General features: G+C 44.2%; 1 protein-coding gene across 1 annotated transcript in view; it reads left to right on the plus strand.

The window, feature by feature from the left end:
* Window positions 1-1,584: 1,584 nt before the first annotated feature.
* Window positions 1,585-24,886, plus strand: part of LOC139762675 (glycerophosphocholine cholinephosphodiesterase ENPP6-like) — a 37,513-nt gene continuing 14,211 nt past the window's right edge. The window contains 7 exon segments of the mRNA XM_071687630.1: window positions 1,585-1,732; window positions 1,734-1,768; window positions 5,213-5,355; window positions 13,783-13,963; window positions 15,443-15,587; window positions 18,280-18,417; window positions 19,747-19,908. Of these exon segments, the coding sequence (XP_071543731.1) occupies window positions 1,667-1,732; window positions 1,734-1,768; window positions 5,213-5,355; window positions 13,783-13,963; window positions 15,443-15,587; window positions 18,280-18,417; window positions 19,747-19,908 (870 nt within the window). The 5' untranslated portion in view covers window positions 1,585-1,666.

Genomic DNA, 24,886 nt, shown 5'->3' on the forward strand with positions numbered 1-24,886 from the left:
GAGACCAAATTGGAGGTGGAAAGATGGAGTGAAAAAGATTTTGTGTGATCGGGGCCTGAACATGCAGGAGGGTGAAAGGAGGGCAAGGAATAGAGTGAATTGGAGCGATGTGGTATACAGGGGTTGACGTGCTGTCAGTGGATTGAATCAAGGCATGTGAAGCGTCTGGGGTAAACCATGGAAGGCTGTGTAGGTATGTATATTTGCGTGTGTGGACGTATGTACATGTGTATGGGGGGGGGGGGGGTTGGGCCATTTCTTTCGTCTGTTTCCTTGCGCTACCTCGCAAACGCGGGAGACAGCGACAAAGTATGAAAAAAAAAAAAAAAAAAATATATATATATATTATCCCTGGGGATAGGGGAGAAAGAATACTTCCCACGTATTCCCTGCGTGTCGTAGAAGGCGACTAAAAGGGAAGGGAGCGGGGGGCTGGAAATCTTCCCCTCTCATTTTTTTTTTCCAAAGGAAGGAACAGAGAAGGGGGCCGGGTGAGGATATTCCCTCAGAGGCCCAGTCCTCTGTTCTTAACGCTACCTCGCTGACTCGGGAAATGGCGAATATTATGAAAGAAAAGAAATATATATATATATATATATATATATATATGTATATATATATATATATATATATATATATATATATATATATATATATATATATATATATATATATATATATATACATAATCTTTTTATATAAAGTGATGAAAGTAAGTCATTCAAATAATGATAGAAAAAATAGATTACAAAACACTTCTCAACACTATCATATGTTATCGCTGATAACTGTGGAGTTGGCCTTCTGGGTATTGGAATGATACGATTATCTTCATACTCATACATTTGAGGGTGGGGTGCAAAAACTTCTGTTTAATGAGATGGGGAAAGTAAACATTTGTGAGAGGGTGGTACAAAAAGCTCGAATGGGGGAAAAGTAAACGTTTGTGAGGGGGAGATGGAGCAAAAACCTCGAATGTTTAATGGGGGGGAAAAGAATCATTTGTTTGGGTGTGGTGCAAAAACCTCGATTGCTTAATCAGGAGAAAAGGAAACATTTGTGTCAGTGTGGTGCAAAAACTTCGACTGGTTCATGAGGGAAAAGTAAACATTTGTGAGGGGGAAGGTGCAAAAACCTCGAATGTTTGAATGGGGGAAATAGACATATGTGAGGGGGGGATGGAGCAAAAACCTCTAGTGTTTAATGGGGGGAAGTAAACATTTGTGAGGGAGTGCAAAAAAAATCGAATGTTTAACGGGGGGAATAAACATTTCTGAGGGTGTGGCGCAAAAACTTCGACTGGTTCATGGGGCAAAAGTAAACATTTGTGACGAGGGAAGGTGCAAAAACCTCGAATATTTAATGGGGGGAAATAGACATATGTGTGAATGTTAGAGGCATCATGTCGGACACTCCCTTAAGAGACGTTCCTGAGCTGTGTATGTATCTCGCGGGATTCGAACCATGCCGCGTGACCTTCCCTTTTCTCCCGGGGGGGTGTGTGTTGGAAGGGAGGAGAGGCCTGGTTACTGGGGGGGTGGTTGGGGGGATGTCCACGTATTGATTATCTCTAAACATGGCGGGTTCTGTTCCTCTAAGGCTGTGGTGCTGCCACGTTTGAAGGCCTCGCCATTAGGTGGTGATTGTGCCTGGCGGGCGGTTCGACATGCGTCGGGTGCTCCTACTGGCAACGGTGTTGTGGGCGTCCACGGGCGTGCTGCCCTCGACCACGCCCTGCGCCAGATATGCTGGTTATCATGCTGGACGGGTAAGCAATGCACAGAGCTGAGAGCCTTGAGGTATGTTGACAGAATGCAGCGCCACCTGTGGTATGCTGAGAGGCTGGGATGACGGTACAACAGTTGTGGTGCGCTGCGATGACGCTACAACAGTTGTGGTGTGCTACGATGACGCTACAACAGTTGTAGTGTGTTGGGACGACACTACAACAGTTGTGGTGTGCTGCGATGACGCTACAACAGTTGTAGTGTGTTGGGACGACACTACAACAGTTGTGGTGTGCTGCGATGACGCTACAACAGTTGTGGTGTGCTGGGATGACGCTACAACAGTTGTAGTGTGTTGGGACGACGCTACAACAGTTGTAGTGTGTTGGGATGACGCTAGAACAGTTGTAGTGTGCTGGGATGACGGTACTACAGTTGTAGTGTGTTGGGATGACGGTACAACAGTTGTGATATGCTGGGATGACGCTACAACAGCTGTGGTGTGCTGGGATGACGATACAACAGTTGTGGTGTGCTGGGATGACGGTACAATCGTTGTGGTGTGCTGGGATGACGGTACAACAGGTGTGGTGTGCTGGGATGACGGTACAACAGTTGTGGTGTCTTGGGATGAGGATACAACAGTTGTGATGTGCTGGGATGACGGTACAACAGTTGTGGTGTGCTGGGATGACGATACAACAGTTGTGATATGCTGGGATGACGGTACAACAGTTGTGGTGTGTTGGGGTGACAGTACAACAGTTGTGGTGTGCTGGGATGACAGTACAAACAGTTGTGGTGTGCTGGGATGACGATACAACAATTGTGATGTGCTGGGATGACAGTACAACAGTTGTGGTGTGCTGGGATGACGATACAACAGTTGTGATATGCTGGGATGACGGTACAACAGTTGTGGTGTGTTGTGGTGACAGTACAACAGTTGTGGTGTGCTGGGATGACAGTACAAACAGTTGTGGTGTGCTGGGATGACGATACAACAATTGTGATGTGCTGGGATGACAGTACAACAGCTGTGGTGTGCTAGGATGACGATACAACAGTTGTGATACGCTGGGATGACGATACAACAGTTGTGGTGTGCTGGGATGACGGTACAACAGTTGTGGTGTGCTGGGATGACAGTACAAACAGTTGTGGTGTGCTGGGATGACGATACAACAATTGTGATGTGCTGGGATGACAGTACAACAGTTGTGGTGTGCTGGGATGACAGTACAACAGTTGTGGTGTGCTGGGATGACGATACAACAGTTGTGATATGCTGGGGTGACGATACAACAGTTGTGGTGTGCTGGGATGACGATACAACAGTTTTGATGTGCTGGGATGACAGTACAACAGTTGTGGTGTGCTGGGATGACGATACAACAATTGTGATGTGCTGGGATGACAGTACAACAGTTGTGGTGTGCTGGGATGACGATACAACAGTTTTGATGTGCTGGGATGACAGTACAACAGTTGTGGTGTGCTGGGATGACGGTACAACATTTTTGGTGTGCTGGGATGACAGGACAACAGTTGTGATGTTCTAGGATGATGGTACAACAGTTGTGGCGTGCTGGGATGACAGTACAACAGTTGTGATATTCAAGGATGATGGTACAACAGTTGTGGTGTGCTGGGGTGACGGTACAACAGTTGTGGTGTGCTGGGATGACGGTACAACAATTGTGGTGTGCTGGGATGACGATGCAATAGTTGTAGTGTGCTGGGATGACGATACTACAGTTGTGGTTGAAAAAGAGGGCAAACGAGAGCTGGAGTGAAAGAGTATCATTAAATTTTGGGAAAAGAGTCGGTTGTTGTTCACCGATGATACAGTACTGGTGGATAATCCACGTGAGAAACTGCAGAATTTGGTGATTGACTTTGGTAAAGTGTGTGACAGGAGAAAGTTGAGAGTGAATGTAAATAAGAGCAAAGTTATTAGGTTCAGTAGGGTTGAGGGACAAGTTAACTGGGAGGTAACTTTGAATGGAGAAAAACTGGAGGAAGTGAAGTGTTTTCGATATCTGGGAGTGGACTTAGCAGCGAATGGAACCATGGAAGTGGGGGAGTTGGGGAGGGGGCGAAGGTTCTGGGAGCGATGAAGGAAGCGTGGAAGGAGAGAACGTTACATCGGAGAGCAAAGATGGGTATGTTTGAAGAAAAGTAGCTCCAACAATATTATATGGTTGCGAAGCTTGGGCTCTAGATAGGGTTGTACGGAGGAGGGTGGATATGTTGGAAATGAAATGTTTGAGGTGTGAGGTGGTTTGATCGACTAAGTAATGAAAGGGTAAGAGAAATATGTAGAAATAAGAAGAGTGTGGATGAGAGAGCAGAAGAGGGCGTATTGAAATTGAACACCTGGAGAAAATGAGTGAGGAAAGGCTGACAAAAAGGATGTGTGTGTCAGAGGTGGAGAGAACAAGGAGAAGTGGGAGACCAAATTGGAGGTGGAAGGATGGAGTGAAAAAGATTTTGAGCGATCGGGGCCTGATCAAACAGGAGGGTGAGGGGCGTACAAGCAATACAGTGAATTGGAACGATGTGGCATACCGGGATCGACGTGCTGTCAGTGGATTGAACCAATGCACGTGAAGTGTCCGGGGTTAACCATGGAAAGGTCTGCGGGGCCTGGATGTGGATAGGGAGCTGTGGTTTCGGTGCATCACACATGACTGCTAGAGACTGAGTGTTATCTGTTGCGGTCACTCTTCGTCTCTTCCTGGCACTACCTCGCGAAAGCGGGAAACGCTGGTGTTTCCCGCGTTCGTTAGATGGAAGTAACGTCACGGTGTTAGAGTAAAGAAATAAGACTTAATCGTTCTCTAGAACACCCCCTCCACAACTTTAGGGGCACTATCACCCATAGCCAGGACACAGCCATGCAGATTAGAGTCTTGCTTCCACCCCTGGCCCATCCCCCTACAGTTTCACAAGGACCCAGCCCCCCTTCAAGACTGTTGTTATTCAGTCAACTACTCTTCTCAGCTTCACTCTAGACGACAGACACAACTGATGCAGTCATAAGCAAGAGGTGGGACTGAAGATACGATGGAGTCTTGTTTCTTTACTCTGACACACTCTGGCGTTGCCTCCGTCAAGCAGGTATATCCACCAGAGCTTCATTTTCAGCAGGTGAGGAAGATGACAAGAATCCGAACTTCATGTTCCAGGGAGGAAGGACGTGACTGGAAGCTGGGAATGACCTCTTGGAAGCCCAGAGACGCACGCTGGGAAAGCCTGACTCCCGGCGCTAGTCTTGTGTGCGTTTAAGAGAGAGAGAGAGAGAGAGAGAGAGAGAGAGAGAGAGAGAGAGAGAGAGAGAGAGAGAGAGAGAGAGAGAGAGCGGTTCCAGTGTGAACGTCAAAACATTTTTCCCTTCGTTGGCGATCTAACGAAGGTACAAGATTCTCACACCGACCCTTGTCTGTACATGACGTGCCACGAAATGCCATTCCATGTTTCAGGTTCAGGTGGGATTATCATGTCATCTACGCTGGGGATGGATTGCCGGGCTTTGACAAGTTCGCTACGAGTGGCGTTCGTGCCAAGTACCTCAACCCGGCCTTCCCTACAAACTCGTTCCCCAACTGGCATACGATTGCGACAGGTCAGTACTGAGCGACGTCTTGTCTGTAGGAAGCAATGAGCGAGGGACAGATGGAGGATGATATTTGGGTCTGGAGGGGAAAATGAGTATAGGTTCGAATCCCGGTTGCGGCAGTCGGTCCAAAGTCGACTCATTTACTCGTCCTCCCTAGACTTACTCATCTTCCCCAGAGGGTTGGTCGATATACTGGGCAGTCGACCCATCTACTCATCTTCCCCTCAGAGTTGGTCGATATACTGGGCAGTCGACCCATCTACTCATCTTCCCCTCAGAGTTGGTCGATATACTGGGCAGTCGACCCATCTACTCATCTTCCCCTCAGAGTTGGTCGATATACTGGGCAGTCGACCCATCTACTCATCCTCCCATCATGGTTGGTCGATATACTGAACCCCTGGCTTAGGCTGGGATACACATATAGTGTTAATGAGATGGCCTTGATTGGGGCATTCGTAAGAAGTTAAGATTAATAATCTAAGTAGATAACGGATGATAAGATCAATCATCTGAGGAGATAACGGATCATAAGATTAATCTGAATAGATAGAGGATCATAAGGAAGGGTGTGTGTGTGTGTCTCTCTCTCTCTCAAGAGGCACTTGATGCAGAACTTCAATTGATTTTCGACAGTTGCAGCTTCCAGAACTCTGTTCTTTAGATCACTCTCTCTCGTATCATAACTGGAACTATAGATCCCCAAGCCTAAGACCTGTACCTCTAAATATCATCTTCCAGATTGGAGCTTCCAGTTCCAGTTGTGCACTCAGTGTTTCATTCCAGTGCCTTCTTTCAACACATCACGTTCCAATCGATGTACTTAATGTTCCAGCCCTACGTCTCATGTTCCAGTTCTGTGTCCCGTGTTTCACAGCCCTTTATTTATATTCCAGGCGCTATAGTACCTAGCGTAAAGATGAACAAAAGACCCTGCAACTTATTGTGGCGTCATCCGCTGCAGGACGGTATCAACCTAAGTCTATATATACCAAGTCGACCCATAAGCAAGTGGGTGGAGCCTGTATGTTACGTCACTGGCCCTAAACAAAGAAAACGTGATGGTACAGGGCCAACGAAAGCGTAGATTCATCTACACTTTGCTCATACTTTCTATACCTTCCCTCACAGTATCCATACCTTCCCTAACAGTATCCATACCTTTCCTCACAGTATCCATACCTTCCCTAACAGTATCCATACTTTCCCTCACAGTATCCATACCTTCCCTCACGGTATCCATACCTTAAGTTATCCATACCTTAAGGTATCCATACCATAAGTTTAATTTAACCATAGTGTTTATTATATACATCTCTTGGTTAATCTACTCCAGAAAGACATCCATTTTAATGAACTTGGATAAGAGTAACCCTTACGGTCAATATATATATATATATATATATATATATATATATATATATATAGAGAGAGAGAGAGAGAGAGAGAGAGAGAGAGAGAGAGAGAGAGAGAGAGGCATTTGGACGATTTTTGCAGGGAAAAAATGCAATTGAGTGGGAGATGTATAAAAGAAAGAGACAGGAGGTCAAGAGAAAGGTGCAAGAGGTGAAAAAAGGGCAAATGAGAGTTGGGGTGAGAGAGTATCATTAAATTTTAGGGAGAATAAAAAGATGTTCTGGAAGGAGGTAAATAAAGTGCGTAAGACAAGGGAGCAAATGGGAACTTCAGTGAAGGGCGCAAATGGGGAGGTGATAACAAGTAGTGGTGATGTGAGAAGGAGATGGAGTGAGTATTTTGAAGGTTTGTTGAATGTGTTTGATGATAGAGTTGCAGATATAGGGTGTTTTGGTCGAGGTGGTGTGCAAAGTGAGAGGGTTAGGGAAAATGATTTGGTAAACAGAGAAGAGGTAGTGAAAGCTTTGCGGAAAATGAAAGCCGGCAAGGCAGCAGGTTTGGATGGTATTGCAGTGGAATTTATTAAAAAGGGGGTGACTGTATTGTTGACTGGTTGGTAAGGTTATTTAATGTATGTATGACTCATGGTGAGGTGCCTGAGGATTGGCGGAATGCGTGCATAGTGCCATTGTACAAAGGCAAAGGGGATAAGAGTGAGTGCCCAAATTACAGAGGTATAAGTTTGTTGAGTATTCCTGGGAAATTATATGGGAGGGTATTGACTGAGAGGGTGAAGGCATGTACAGAGCATCAGATTGGGGAAGAGCAGTGTGATTTCAGAAGTGGTAGAGGATGTGTGGATCAGGTGTTTGCTTTGAAGAATGTATGTGAGAAATACTTAGAAAAGCAAATGGATTTGTATGTAGCATTTATGGATCTGGAGAAGGCATATGATAGAGTTGATAGAGATGCTCTGTGGAAGGTATTAAGAATATATGGTGTGGGAGGAAAGTTGTTAGAAGCAGTGAAAAGTTTTTATCGAGGATGTAAGGCATGTGTACGTGTAGGAAGAGAGGAAAGTGATTGGTTCTCAGTGAATGTAGGTTTGCGGCAGGGGTGTGTGATGTCTCCATGGTTGTTTAATTTGTTTATGGATGGGGTTGTTAGGGAGGTAAATGCAAGAGTTTTGGAAAGAGGGGCAAGTATGAAGTCTGTTGGGGATGAGAGAGCTTGGGAAGTGAGTCAGTTGTTGTTCGCTGATGATACAGCGCTGGTGGCTAATTCATGTGAGAAACTGCAGAAGCTGGTGACTGGGTTTTGTAAAGTGTGTGGAAGAAGAAAGTTAAGAGTAAATGTGAATAAGAGCAAGGTTATTAGGTACAGTAGGGTTGAGGGTCAAGTCAATTGGGAGGTGAGTTTGAATGGAGAAAAACTGGAGGAAGTGAAGTGTTTTAGATATCTGGGAGTGGATCTGGCAGCGGATGGAACCGTGGAAGCGGAAGTGGATCATAGGGTGGGGGAGGGGGCGAAAATTCTGGGGGCCTTGAAGAATGTGTGGAAGTCGAGAACATTATCTCGGAAAGCAAAAATGGGTATGTTTGAAGGAATAGTGGTTCCAACAATGTTGTATGGTTGCGAGGCGTGGGCTATGGATAGAGTTGTGCGCAGGAGGATGGATGTGCTGGAAATGAGATGTTTGAGGACAATGTGTGGTGTGAGGTGGTTTGATCGAGTGAGTAACGTAAGGGTAAGAGAGATGTGTGGAAATAAATAGAGCGTGGTTGAGAGAGCAGAAGAGGGTGTTTTGAAGTGGTTTGGGCACATGGAGAGAATGAGTGAGGAAAGATTGAATAAGAGGATATATGTGTCGGAGGTGGAGGGAACTAGGAGAAGAGGGAGACCAAATTGGAGGTGGAAAGATGGAGTGAAAAATATTCTGTGTGATCGGGGCCTGAGCATGCAGGATGGTGAAAGGAGGGCAAGGAATAGAGTGAATTGGAGCGATGTGGTATACCGGGGTTGACGTGCTGTCAGTGGATTGAATCAAGGCATGTGAAGCGTCTGGGGTAAACCATGGAAAGCTGTGTAGGTATGTATATTTGCGTGTGTGGACGTATGTATATACATGTGTATGGGGGTGGGTTGGGCCATTTCTTTCGTCTGTTTCCTTGCGCTACCTCGCAAACGCGGGAGACAGCGACAAAGAATAAAAAAAAAAAAAATATATATATATATATATATATATATATATATATATATATATATATATATATATATATATATATATATATATTTTTTTTTTTTTCTTTCTTTTTTTTTGCTTTGTCGCTGTCTCCCGCGTTTGCGAGGTAGCGCAAGGAAACAGACGAAAGAAATGGCCCAACCCCCCCCCCATACACATGTATATACATACGTCCACACACGCAAATATACATACCTACACAGCTTTCCATGGTTTACCCCAGACGCTTCACATGCCTTGATTCAATCCACTGACAGCACGTCAACCCCGGTATACCACATCGCTCCAATTCACTCTATTCCTTGCCCTCCTTTCACCATCCTGCATGCTCAGGCCCCGATCACACAAAATCTTTTTCACTCCATCTTTCCACCTCCAATTTGGTCTCCCTCTTCTCCTCGTTCCCTCCACCTCCGACACATATATTCTCTTGGTCAATCTTTCCTCACTCATTCTCTCCATGTGCCCGAACCATTTCAAAACACCCTCTTCTGCTCTCTCAACCACGCTCTTTTTATTTCCACACATCTCTCTTACCCTTACGTTACTTACTCGATCAAACCACCTCACACCACACATTGTCCTCAAACATCTCATTTCCAGCACATCCATCCTCCTGCGCACAACTCTATCCATAGCCCACGCCTCGCAACCATACAACATTGCTGGAACCACTATTCCTTCAAACATACCCATTTTTGCTTTCCGAGATAATGTTCTCGACTTCCACACATTCTTCAAGGCTCCCAGAATTTTCGCCCCCTCCCCCACCCTATGATCCACTTCCGCTTCCACGGTTCCATCCGCTGCCAGATCCACTCCCAGATATCTAAAAACACTTCACTTCCTCCAGTATTTATCCATTCAAACTCACCTCCCAATTGACTTGACCCTCACCCCTACTGTACCTAATAACCTTGCTCTTATTCACATTTACTCTTAACTTTCTTCTTCCACACACTTTACCAAACTCAGTCACCAGCTTCTGCAGTTTCTCACATGAATCAGCCACCAGCGCTGTATCATCAGCGAACAACAACTGACTCACTTCCCAAGCTCTCTCATCCCCAACAGACTTCATACTTGCCCCTCTTTCCAAAACTCTTGCATTCACCTCCCTAACAACCCCATCCATAAACAAATTAAACAACCATGGAGACATCACACACCCCTGCCGCAAACCTACTTTCACTGAGAACCAATCACTTTCCTCTCTTCCTACACGTACACATGCCTTACATCCTCGATAAAAACTTTTCACTGCTTCTAACAACTTGCCTCCCACACCATATATTCTTAATACCTTCCACAGAGCATCTCTATCAACTCTATCATATGCCTTCTCCAGATCCATAAATGCTACATACAAATCCATTTGCTTTTCTAAGTATTTCTCACATACATTCTTCAAAGTGAGTCAGTTGTTGTTCGCTGATGATACAGCGCTGGTGGCGGATTCATGTGAGAAACTGCAGAAGCTGGTGACGGAGTTTGGTAAAGTGTGTGGAAGAAGAAAGTTAAGAGTAAATGTCAATAAGAGCAAGGTTATTAGGTACAGTAGGGTTGAGGGTCAAGTCAATTGGGAGGTGAGTTTGAATGGTGAGAGGCTGGAGGAAGTGAAGTGTTTTAGATATCTGGGAGTGGATCTGTCAGCGGATGGAACCATGGAAGCGGAAGTGGATCATAGGGTGGGGGAGGGGGCGAAAATTTTGGGAGCCTTGAAAAATGTGTGGAAGTCGAGAACATTATCCCGGAAAGCAAAAATGGGTATGTTTGAAGGAATAGTAGTTCCAACAATGTTGTATGGTTGCGAGGCGTGGGCTATGGATAGAGTTGTGCGTAGGAGGATGGATGTGCTGGAAATGAGATGTTTGAGGACAATGTGTGGTGTGAGGTGGTTTGATCGAGTAAGTAACGTAAGGGTAAGAGAGATGTGTGGAAATAAAAAGAGCGTGGTTGAGAGAGCAGAAGAGGGTGTTTTGAAATGGTTTGGGCACATGGAGAGAATGAGTGAGGAAAGATTGACCAAGAGGATATATGTGTCGGAGGTGGAGGGAACGAGGAGAAGAGGGAGACCAAATTGGAGGTGGAAAGATGGAGTGAAAAGGATTTTGTGTGATCGGGGCCTGAACATGCAGGAGGGTGAAAGGAGGGCAAGGAATAGAGTGAATTGGAGCGATGTGGTATACAGGGGTTGACGTGCTGTCAGTGGATTGAATCAAGGCTTGTGAAGCGTCTGGGGTAAACCATGGAAAGCTGTGTAGGTATGTATATTTGCGTGTGTGGACGTGTGTATGTACATGTGTATGGGGGGGGTTGGGCCATTTCTTTCGTCTGTTTCCTTGCGCTACCTCGCAAACGCGGGAGACAGCGACAAAGTATAAAAAAAAAAAAAAAAAAAAAAAAACATTCTTCAAAGCAAACACCTGATCCACACATCCTCTACCACTTCTGAAACCACACTGCTCTTCCCCAATCTGATGCTCTGTACATGCCTTCACCCTCTCAATCAATATCCTCCCATATAATTTATCAGGAATACTCAACAAACGTATACCTCTGTAATTTGAGCACTCACTCTTATCCCCTTTGCCTTTGTACAATGGCACTATGCACGCATTCCGCCAATCCTCAGGCACCTCACCATAAGTCATACATACATTAAATAACCTTACCAACCAGTCAACAATACAGTCACCCCCTTTTTTAATAAATTCCACTGCAATACCATCCAAACCTGCTGCCTTGCCGGCTTTCATCTTCCGCAAAACTTTTACTACCTCTTCTCTGTTTACCAAATCATTTTCCCTAACCCTCTCACTTTGCACACCACCTCGACCAAAACACCAGGAGAGACTGAGTACAGAATGGAAAAAGGTGAGAACAATGGAAGTAAGGGGAGCGGGGGAGGAATGGGATGTATTTAGGGAATCAGTGATGGATTGCGCAAAAGATGCTTATGGCATGAGAAGAGTGGGAGGTGGGTTGATTAGAAAGGGTAGTGAGTGGTGGGATGAAGAAGTAAGAGTATTAGTGAAAGAGAAGAGAGAGGCATTTGGACGATTTTTGCAGGGAAAAAATGAAATTGAGTGGGAGATGTATAAAAGAAAGAGACAGGAGGTCAAGAGAAAGGTGCAAGAGGTGAAAAAAAGGGCAAATGAGAGTTGGGGTGAGAGAGTATCATTAAATTTTAGGGAGAATAAAAAGATGTTCTGGAAGGAGGTAAATAAAGTGCGTAAGACAAGGGAGCAAATGGGAACTTCAGTGAAGGGCGCAAATGGGGAAGTGATAACAAGTAGTGGTGATGTGAGAAGGAGATGGAGTGAGTATTTTGAAGGTTTGTTGAATGTGTTTGATGATAGAGTCTCAGATATATATATATATATATATATATATATATATATATATATATATATATATATATATATATATATATATATATATATATATATATATATACCCTTATGGAGTGAGTTCTTTGACGAGATTGTAATCCTAGCGATACAACCCCGGCCAATATGCCTTTTAACTCGAGGTGTAACCTCGAGCAGACGGAGAGAGAGAGAGAGAGAGAGAGAGAGAGAGAGAGAGAGAGAGAGAGAGAGAGAGAGAGAGAGAGAGAGAAGAAAGAGAAAGAGAGGTGTTTGGGGTGTGTATTGCCCCGTCTCGTCACTTTGTATACATGTAAACCATGTCATTAATCATATGAGTATGTATACACACACACACACACACACACACACACACACACACACACACACACACATACACTCTAGCCTAAGCCAAGTACCCATTTATCGACCAGTCCTGATGGATGGAAGAACAGCTGGGATTGGCTGTGGGCCAACTGCCGCGCCCGAGACTCGAGCCCACGCAGGCCCTACCCCAAACAAACACCCCTTCTATCTCACGGTCAGAAACGCTAACCGTTACACCACGGAGGCCCCTGCATGTATTTATGCATATCGCATAAATGAAATGGTAACACTTATAGATAATATCCCATTTTTATGGCTTTTGTCTCGCGTTCCACACCTGTATCAATGGTCGGAGCTTCATTTTCTACATATATTCCATTATGGAACCCTCTGTTTCAAGGATTGTACTGGGCAGAACCTCCACCGTGAAGTGGTGTATGCACAATCACCAATGGAAAGAGCAAATAAGAATAGTTAGTACTTTCGTTTATTACATCTTCAGACAGAGTGTGGGAATTATATAAGTGTCCAGGTCCTTAAAATCACAGAGGTAGCAGGGTAGGCTACCACTGTGCTTTTAAGGATCTCGACACTTGCATCCATCTCCCACACTCTGTCTGTCTGATGATGTGATCAACGAAAGTACTAACTATTCTTATTTGCTCTTTCCATTGGTAATTGTGCGAGGACTGTGCTATTTTGTAGGTGTCTTATCGTCAAGGTGTGCGCCCTTGTATTTCAGTCTTGTACCATACGTCCTCAGTTTTGTATTTCGGTGCCTCACAGCAGATAATTTCAAGTTGCTGCTCTTGCACATCCCAGACCTGCATCTTTGGCATCAGGTCCACAGTTGATGTTCCACGCTTGCTTATGCCATACTTCTCAAGCTCATTCCTTACGTTCCATATCTTCCGCATCACGTTCCATTCCTCTGTCTCATGTTTTTGTAGCTCATTCCTTATGTTCCATATCTTCCGCATCACGTTCCATTTATCTGTCTCATGTTTTTGTAGCTCATTCCTTACATTCCATTCCTCCATCTCCCGTTCCAAAAGCTCATTCCTTACGTTCAATTCCTCCCGTCTCACGTTCTAGGCTCTCATTCCTTACGTTCCATTCCTCCGTCTCACGCTCTAGGTCTGTACCCAGAGAGCCACGGTATCGTTAGTAACTACATGTACGACCAGGAGCGACAGAGCGAGTTCTCCTTGATGCAGATGGAGACGACGAGCGACCCTTCCTGGTGGAGCGACGCAGAACCACTGTGGATCACCACTACGAAGAACCACTTGGACACCGCCCTCATCCTCTGGTCCAGGTAAGGCCGGCTTGGTCCAGCTGGAAATATGGTTCCGTCTTTGAACGATTTATTTTGAGCCCCTTGTAGGAAATGTAGGGTCTAAGATCGGCATATATATGAGTCCCTGCTGATCTCAATCATAGACTCAGATATAGATACTCTATAGCAAATTTATTTCAGGTGATCAGGAAAAAAAGCATCGGATCCAGATGGGGTAAGGTTTGTGTTTCGGATTAAGAAAAGCATTCGATCCATTAGGTGGAAATGGTCGATTCGATTCCAGACTCTTAGAGTTCTGGATTCACATTATTTAATCTAGGTCCGACAGCATATCTTTCCAGTCTTGAAACATTTGGTTTAGTGAGGAATATACTCAAGTGTTGAATAGTTTTACTCCGGGATACACATAAGGGAACACTTGGCCCGTGTGAGGATCAAAAGATGGTGTATGGAACTAGACATTCCTCCTAGTTGAGGGCATAAGCCAGACGGCAGTTCGTCCAGGTGAAGATACATATGTGTTCCAGGCGAAGCATCATACATACCATCCTTTGGGCGAAGGTAAACGATCATCATTTCGTTGAGGTAGAAGCCCATGGAGTCCAGATATGATGACGCTGATCTACTGAGGTGGGAGATCGCACAGATGATGTGACAACTGACACAAATAGAACAACAACAGATCCAGAACAAGATCTAGAACAAGAGACGCATTCAAAGTGCATTCTCGTACTGCATGACAATATAGCCCCAGCTCCAGCGAGATGAATTGGACGTAAATATTGCATAGGAAAGAAATGAAAACATCTATAAGGTTTTCACCTATATAAAGCTCATGATCTTGACAAAAACTCACCATATGAGCAGAAGATGTGAGCAGATACACTTGATAAACTACATGAAATGTCCAAGAAGTCGCTGGAGGATGATAGAGCGCCAAGAGAATGGAGGAGGGTAAAACTCATGCCCATCTTTAAGAACGGAGATAAAGCGAATGTGCTGAACCACAAGTCGGTCTCCCTGTGGTAGTCGGTGACCAAATGTACGAGTTGTTGCAAAGGAGAAACCTACACGAGTGAGAGGCTAAAATGTGTCTCAAATTTGATCACCACAATGAAAGAAGTACAAAACAAAAGAGAGAAGTAAGACAGCTGAGTAGCAGGGAAAGGTTACGGGCCCTGAATTCACCCACCATGAAAGGGAGAAGAGTAAGGGGTGATCCGATCACAACCATTTTTCTTTCAAAGTAGTTTGATGAGGTCAACACTGAACCATTCCCTCTTCGAAAGAGGCCATACCATGAGATTAATATACTAAAAGAAAAACAAATTTCCTTGTAACGAAATAAATCAAAGCATTATGAATGTAGCAGGAATACATAAGTTACGAAAAATAAAAAAAGGTACAGTTAGGTCATGACATTGTGTGAGAAGGTCGGTTTGGATACGGTAGCTGCATATGATGACCCTTTCTGTGTGTGTGTGTGTGTGTTTACAGATGTGACGTGGCGTGGAGGGATGAGCTGCTGCCCAGGTACTGCAAGCCCTACGAGTTCGTCTTGTCGGAAACCACCTCCGACTTCTCCAGCAACGTGAACAGGGCGCTCGACATGATCCAGAACGATGGCTATAAACTGGTCATGGTAAGTAGTGTAGATGGTCCCTTGATGGTGAGGCATGGGATGGTGTTGTGAGGATTGTGTGGTGGCTATGCTAAGCCATACTGGTATATTCTCATGCTATGCTAAGGGGATTATAGGAGTCATGCTGAGCCACACTGCCACCTCCCCTCACACTATGCTGGCTAAAGATGCTGTTTGTGGTAAGTTTACGTTGGGAAAAAAATAATGGTCCATAAACCACAATGATTCATTGTTCACTGTTGAGAGTCAAGTGATGAGTCATTTTCCTTTTTTTTTTCTGTCCTTCTGTAGTGGTCAGGCTTCCCCCCCCCCCACAGCAGTGTGGCTCAGCAGGACCTCCATGGGGGCTTGGGGTAGCATGAGGATAGCAGTGTGAGCTGCAGGGCTGATAGTGATGATATAATAGATAAGAATATGATTAAGGCACAAGTGATAACATAAGGGATATAAGAACTCTCACTTTGTGTGGTAGATGGTTATATCAGCTACACTTGACACACTTGTGGGCTGAGCCAGGGTGCTGAACTGACACAGCAGACGATCCTGGTGAGCCGGATCGATGCTGCGGTGAACATTCATGATGGCTGAACAGGGAAGAACATCATGAACACCGTTGTGTAGTGAGGAACAGCCCTTTACCAATGAAGCCATGATACAAGTTCACACTGATGGTGAGACATGGTGAGCCATACTGACATTTTGGCGCCATACTGGTGCTGTGGTGGAGGGTCACGGTGAGCCATACTGGTGCTGTGGTGGAGGGTCATGTTGAGCCATACTGGTGCTGTGGTGGAGGGTCATGTTGAGCCATACTGTTGCTGTGGTGGAGGGTCATGTTGAGCCATACTGGTGCTGTGGTGGAGGGTCATGTTGAGCCATACTGTTGCTGTGGTGGAGGGTCATGTTGAGCCATACTGGTGCTGTGGTGGAGGGTCACGGTGAGCCATACTGGTGCTGTGGTGGAGGGTCACGGTGAGCCATACTGTGGTAGAGGTGTCAGGTGGAGGAACATGTTGGGCCACATTCATCTGTGGGTCGTGATGAGCAATATCGTAACAGTGATATTCCAGGGAGGAAGGAAATGGCTCGTGAACATGCAACACGATCACATGCATACCTGTGCACCATTACAACACGACAGCTTATAACACAACAGCTTACAACACAACAGCTTACAACACAACAGCTTACAACACAACAGCTTACAACACAACAGCTTACAACACAACAGCTTACAACACGACAGCTTACAACACAACAGCTTACAACACAACAGCTTACAACACAACAGCTTACAACACAACAGCTTACAACACAACAGCTTACAGCACAACAGCTTATAACACAACTGCTCACAATACAAAAGCTTACAACACAACAGCTTACAATACAATAGCTTACAACACAACAGCTTACAATACAATAGCTTACAACAGGAAGAACTAGAGATTAATGCAGTCCGAAGACATTGGTTTTAACTCGACGCTTGAGTATCGTAAAAGACTGACTCGACGCTCGAATATCGTTACATATTAACTCGACGCTCGAATATCGTAAAAGACATATCAACTCGACCGTCGAATATCGTTAAAGATTCATTAACTCTACGCTCGAATGTCTTTAAAGATATTGATATCCACCCGACGTTTGAATGTCGTAAGACATTAACTCGACGCTCGAATATCGTTAAAGACACATTAACTCGACGCTCGAATATCGTTAAAGACACATTAACTCGACGCTCGAATATCGTTAAAGACACATTAACTCGACGCTCGAATATCGTTAACTTGATATACAATTCGGTCTTCGCCTGGAATGAAGCGATCTTGAAAGAAGAAAGCAGGATCCACCCTTCATTCCACTGGCCTTCGGGTCTACTGACGCTGCGGGAATCTTAAGATAGCATCTAATACCACAGCCTCAGCGGCTCCAAATGTGTCTATAATAGGTTCGGGTTCTTATTATTTTCTGGTCGTGTGGGTTCGGGTTTATTCATTTCTGGTCGTGTGGTTTTGGATTCTTATTCATTTTTGGTCGTGGGTTCGGGCTCTTATTCATTTCTGGTCGTGTGGATTCGGGTTCTTATAGATTTCTGGTCGTGTGGGTTCGGGTTCTTATTTATTTCTGGTCGTGCAGGTTCGGGTTCTTATTTATTTCTGGTCGTGTGGGTATTTTTTCAGGCCACCTGGAAATGACCAAAGGATGAAACACTAGCAAAGGTGATTTTCGAAGTAGCGTCTCTTGTCTGGGTCAACCAGTGAGGGAGGGTGAGTGTGGATGGTGGTGTCTATACCGTCTCTGCGGACCTCAGGTCCTTGTTCGCAGCAAACCACACACCCACTCCCATATATACTTGACTCGGCCCTCACACACACACACACACACACACACACACACACACACACACACCTACTACATATACTTGACTCTGCCTTCACATACACTCCTCCCACGCCCTAACCTCTTATTTGTCTGGCGGTAGCAGATGGCCAACCAATGAAGTACTTTGATATGGGATTAAGACGAGTCAACATCAATAACACATGACTCAAAGGCGAAATTGTGTCGAGAATTACCAAGAATGGTTTGTCTGGGACATAGCATTTCCATAACATGCATACATATAGGGCTGCAGAAGCCTCAACAGGAAGACTTAAACTGTTTTTTTCCTCCTCTCCTGTATGGACAGTTGTACGAAGGAGTAGTAGACACCATAGGCCACTATCATGGGCCCACGTCTCCCGAGCTGGCCTTCATTGTCAAGGGCGTGGACGCAGTCTTGCAGCAGCTCTGGCAAGAACTTGAGGCCAGGGGTATGATGAACACGGTAAGGCATCACCCAACACACTATCTATTCTTTCCATTTTGTTTTTATATACTGGACTGAACATTGGCTGACTTATCAAAAAACAGAATCCTAATTCATCGTTTCATTCTGCCTTAAGTCATTCGTCTTTAACACATAAAACACTTCGTTCTGGGAAGTTAAGGGATCTGCTAATTAAGAAATGACAGTTTTCATATATCAAAATACACCTACAAAAAAAAAAAAAGACGCTTCGAATCTCGTAACACCGCTTACAAACCACATACCTTAACTCCGTGTTCAGGACAAATACACGATGTAGTATCAAGACATAACGTTGATAAACCCTAAAAACTTCATGGCTAGGCAGTACTTTTAAGAAGCTGCTTAAACCACGCCCCCTCTCAGGGGTACATGACCCATCAACCTTGACCTCTTGAGATTCTGCCACCAATAGCATGGCTGGGGATGTTACTGCAAAGCACATCAATAAAGACACAGACATTCGACTCTGCTAAGCTATACAGATACGCACGCGAAACAGCTAGGCTGTGTACATAGACATACACGCGAAACAGCCAAGCTGTGTACACAGACACGCACGCGAATGAGTTTGGTTACACACCCCACCCAAAAGCAATGTTTGATAGCAATACTACACAGTTATTCTGCCGATCCCTCAGGTGTCGACCTTCCCTCTATAAAGTGAATGTTTTGTTAGACCAACACTGACCAATAGTACACTCCCTCTTTGGTTTATGGAAGGTGGTTCTTTAGTAGCAAATAGATACCATGGCATACCCCATTATGAAGTTAAAAGGTAAGAGTTGTAATATAAAACGTTGGCAAACATTTCTTCATCAACAGAGTTATAATAGAACGCTGGGGTAAACAGTCTGATGATGTACTTTCGGTATATTGAAGTCCCCTAAATCAGATCTGATTGCATTATCTGTTTATCCTTCCTATAAAACTTCCATGGCGGTATATTTCTACGATGATACATGGTATTCTTTTCGTAGTAATCTAATATGCTGTCTCCACTGATATAGTTTATCTAAGAGTTTAGGATGCTATCACTGTCCTGTTTTGTTATCTATTACATCTCCACGTCCTTATCATACTCTATAGTTTCGCTCTTTATTGATAACACCAAAGACTCCATATCCTGAACACTACATCCGTTGTCACTTGTGCAATATATATATACCCCAATCCCTTATGTTCCATCTAACTAGGATATCCTATCTCTCTTCTACCACTCGTTTGCCCAGTGTTTCCCACTCAGACTCTGCTTGGTTCCTCCACCATTTCCTAATGTTGTTGACCATCGTATTCAACATTCCTCAGACCAACGTGGTGGTGCTGAGCGACCACGGAATGACGGGGACGGCGCCAGATCAAGTGGAGACGGTGGACTTGGGTGCTTGCCTGGGGATGCAGCGGGTCCTCTATGTGACGGAGCTCGGAAGCTTCGTCAACATTATGGTCGCTCCTGAGGACACACAGCAGGTAAGGAGAGGCTAGGCTGCACCTCATGACCAAGAGATCGTTTGCAGGAGTGGTAGAGGATGTGTGGATAAGGCGTTTGCTTTGAAGAATGTATGTGAGAAATACTTAGAAAAGCAAATGGATTTGTATGTAGCATTTATGGATCTGGAGAAGGTATATGATAGCGTTGATAGAGATGCTCTGTGGAAGGTACTAAGAATATATGGTGTGGGAGGCAAGTTGTTAGAAGCAGTGAAAAGTTTTTTATCGAGGATGTAAGGCATGTGTACGTGTAGGAAGAGAGGAAAGTGATTGGTTCTCAGTGAATGTACGTTTGCGGCAGGGGTGTGTGATGTCTCCATGGTTGTTTAATTTGTTTATGGATGGGATTGTTAGGGAAGTGAATGCAAGAGTTTTGGAAAGAGGGGCAAGTATGCAGTCTGTTGTGGATAAGAGAGCTTGGGAAGTGAGTCAGTTGTTGTTCGCTGATGATACAGCGTTGGTGGCTGATTCATGTGAGAAACTGCAGAAGCTGGTGACTGAGTTTGGTAAAGTGTGTGAAAGAAGAAAGCTGAGAGTAAATGTGAATAAGAGCAAGGTTATTAGGTACAGTAGGGTTGAGGGTCAAGTCAATTGGGAGGTAAGTCTGAATGGAGAAAAACTGGAGGAAGTGAAGTGTTTTAGATATCTGGGAGTGGATCTGGCAGCGGATGGAACCATGGAAGCGGAAGTGAATCATGGGTGGGGGAGGGCCAAAATTCTGGGAGCCTTGAAGAATGTGTGGAAGTCGAGAACATTATCTAAGAAAGCAAAATTGGGTATGTTTGAAGAATAGTGGTTGCAACAATGTTGTATGGTTGCGAGGCGTGGGCTATGGATAGAGTTGTGCGGATGAGGGTGGATGTGCTGGAAATGAGATGTTTGAGGACAATATGTGGTGTGAGGTGGTTTGATCGAGTAAGTAAAAATAGAGTAAGAGAGATGTGTGGTAATAAAAAGAGTGTGGTGGAGAGAGCAGAAGAGGGTGTTTTGAAATGGTTTGGTCACATGGAGAGAATGAGTGAGGAAAAATTGACCAAAAGGATATATGTGTCAGAGGTGGAGGGAACGAGGAGAAGTGGGAGACCAAATTGGAGGTGGAAAGATGGAGTGAAAAGATTTTGAGTGATAGGGGCCTGAACATTCAGGACGGTGAAAGGCATGCAAGGAATAGAGTGAATTGGAACGATATGGTATACCGGGGTCGACGTGCTGTCAATGGATTGAATCAGGGCATGTGAAGCGTCTGGGGTAAACCATGGAAAGTTCTGTGGGGCCTGGATGTGGAAAGGGAGCTGTGGTTTCGGTGCATCATTACATGACTGCTAGAGACTGAGTGTGAACGAATGGGGCCTTTGTTGTCTTTTCCTAGCGCTACCTCGCTCACATGAGGGGGGAGGGGGTTGTTATTTCATGTGTGGCGAGGTGGCAATGGGAATGAATAAAGGCAGACAGTATGAATATGTACATGTGTATATATGTCTGTGTGTCTATATATATGTATACATTGAGATGTATAGGTATGTATATTTGCGTGTGTGGACGTGTATGTTTATACAAGTGTATGTGGGTGGGTTGGGCCATTCTTTCGTCTGTTTCCTTGCGCTGCCTCGCTAACGCGGGAGACAGCGACAAAGAAAAAAAAAAAAAAAAAATATATATATATATATATATATATATATATATATATATATATATATATATATATATATATATATATATATATATATATATATATATATATATTTACCAGGAATACTCAACAAACTTATACCTCTGTAATTTGAGCACTCACTCTTATCCCCTTTGCCTTTGTACAATGGCACTATGCACGCATTCCGCCAATCCTCAGGCACCTCACCATGAGTCATACATACATTAAATAACCTTACCAACCACTCAACAATACAGTCACCCCCTTTTTTAATAAATTCCACTGCAATACCATCCAAACCTGCTGCCTTGCCGGCTTTCATCTTCCGCAAAGCTTTTACTACCTCTTCTCTGTTTACCAAATCATTTTCCCCAACCCTCTCACTTTGCACACCACCTCGACCAAAACACCCTATATCTGCCACTCTATCATCAAACACATTCAACAAACCTTCAAAATACTCACTCCATCTCCTTCTCACATCACCACTACTTGTTATCACCTCCCCATTTGCGCCCTTCACTGAAGTTCCCATTTGCTCCCTTGTCTTACGCACTTTATTTACCTCCTTCCAGAACATCTTTTTATTCTCCCTAAAGTTTAATGATACTCTCTCACCCCAACTCTCATTTGCCTTTTTTTTCACCTCTTGCACCTTTCTCTTGACCTCCTGTCTCTTTCTTTTATACATCTCCCACTCAATTGCATTTCTTCCCTGCAAAAATCGTCCAAATGCCTCTCTCTTCTCTTTCACTCTTACTTCTTCATCCCACCACTCACTACCCTTTCTAATCAACCCACCTCCCACTCTTCTCATGCCACAAGCATCTTTTGCGCAATCCATCACTGATTCCCTAAATACATCCCATTCCTCCCCCACTCCCCTTACTTCCATTGTTCTCACCTTTTTCCATTCTGTACTCAGTCTCTCCTGGTACTTCCTCACACAAGTCTCCTTCCCAAGCTCACTTACTCTCACCACCCTCTTCACCCCAACATTCACTCTTCTTTTCTGAAAACCCATACAAATCTTCACCTTAGCCTCCACAAGATAATGATCAGACATCCCTCCAGTTGCACCTCTCAGCACATTAACATCCAAAAGTCTCTCTTTCGCGCGCCTGTCAATTAACACGTAATCCAATAACGCTCTCTGGCCATCTCTCCTACTTACATAAGTATACTTATGTATTGATTGAGAGGGTGAAGGCATCAGATTGGGGAAGAGCAGTGTGGTTTCAGAAGTGGTAGAGGATGTGTGGATCAGGTGTTTGCTTTGAAGAATGTATGTGAGAAATACTTAGAAAAGCAAATGGATTTGTATGTAGCATTTATGGATCTGGAGAAGGTATATGATAGAGTTGATAGAGATGCTCTGTGGAAGGTATTAAGAATATATGGTGTGGGAGGCAAGTTGTTAGAAGCAGTGAAAAGTTTTTATCGAGGATGTAAGGCATGTGTACGTGTAGGAAGAGAGGAAAGTGATTGGTTCTCAGTGAATGTAGGTTTGCGGCAGGGATGTGTGATGTCTCCATGGTTGCTTAATTTGTTTATGGATGGGGTTGTTAGGGAGGTGAATGCAAGAGTTTTGGAAAGAGGGGCAAGTATGAAGTCTGTTGGGGATGAGAGAGCTTGGGAAGTGAGTCAGTTGTTGTTCGCTGATGATACAGCGATGGTGGCTGATTCATGTGAGAAACTGCAGAAGCTGGTGACTGAGTTTGGTAAAGTGTGTGAAAGAAGAAAGTTAAGAGTAAATGTGAATAAGAGTAAGGTTATTAGGTACAGTAGGGTTGAGGGTCAAGTCAATTGGGAGGTGAGTTTGAATGGAGAAAAACTGGAGGAAGTGAAGTGTTTTAGATATCTGGGAGTGGATCTAGCAGCGGATGGAACCATGGAAGCGGAAGTGGATCATAGGGTGGGGGAGGGGGCGAAAATTCTGGGAGCCTTGAAGAATGTGTGGAAGTCGAGAACATTATCTCGGAAAGCAAAAATGGGTATGTTTGAAGGAATAGTGGTTCCAACAATATTGTATGGTTGCGAGGCGTGGGCTATGGATAGAGTTGTGCGCAGGAGGATGGATGGGCTGGAAATGAGATGTTTGAGGACAATGTGTGGTGTGAGGTGGTTTGATCGAGTAAGTAACGTAAGGGTAAGAGAGATGTGTGGAAATAAAAGGAGTGTGGTTGAGAGAGCAGAAGAGTGTGTTTTGAAATGGTTTGGGCACATGGAGAGAATGAGTGAGGAAAGATTGACCAAGAGGATATATGTGTCGGAGGTGGAGGGAACGAGGAGAAGAGGGAGACCAAATTGGAGGTGGAAAGATGGAGTGAAAAAGATTTTGTGTGATCGAGGCCTGAACATGCAGGAGGGTGAAAGGAGGGCAAGGAATAGAGTGAATTGGAGCGATGTGGTATACCGGGGTTGACGTGCTGTCAGTGGATTGAATCAAGGCATGTGAAGCGTCTGGGGTAAACCATGTAAAGCTGTGTAGGTATGTATATTTGCGTGTGTGGACGTATGTATATACATGTGTATGGGGGTGGGTTGGGCCATTTCTTTCGTCTGTTTCCTTGCGCTACCTCGCAAACGCGGGAGACAGCGACAAAGAAAAAAAAAAAAAAAAAAAAAAAAAAATATATATATATATATATATATATATATATATATATATATATATATATATATATATATATATATATATATATATATATAAACATAGCCATAATCATTTTCATCTGAAAACAACAAAGCAATTACACTGGTCTGCATGATTTTAAAGGTCAAGAATATGTTTGCTACTGTTAGATCAGTTTCTTACGCTGATTCCGAAAAACACATCCATTTTTCCTCAGTCAGGACAAATTCTCAAAATAAATTACTTTCAAAAAATGTTCATTTCCAGTTTTATTGGCAGAGTGGATTCATCGAATGGAATAATGTAAGTGCTAAATACATGCAGGTTGTTCTTATAGATCTAAGATACAGAATACGAAAATAGGCTAATCAGGGATGAATGGCCTCTTCAAAAACTATTGCTTGTGCTAGGCAGACACCACATCCCTTTTTAGACACCAACTGTAGTCGGCCAGGAAGTTGATGTCCCATCGGCCTTGATAACATTCCTCCATTACTTGGATGTTCTTGTGAAAACGTTCCCCCTGCTCTTCACTGGTCACCACAATTCTTTGGAAAATAGTCCAGATGAGATCTGAGGAAGTGCATTTTTACTGACGTGCGTACACTTTGTCTTGTGACTTCTACTCGACGAATCTATGAAAAGTCTCCATTCTGTGGAGTCATACTTCA

Source organism: Panulirus ornatus, chromosome 44, assembly GCF_036320965.1.
Source record: "Panulirus ornatus isolate Po-2019 chromosome 44, ASM3632096v1, whole genome shotgun sequence".
Classification (NCBI taxonomy): domain Eukaryota; kingdom Metazoa; phylum Arthropoda; class Malacostraca; order Decapoda; family Palinuridae; genus Panulirus; species Panulirus ornatus.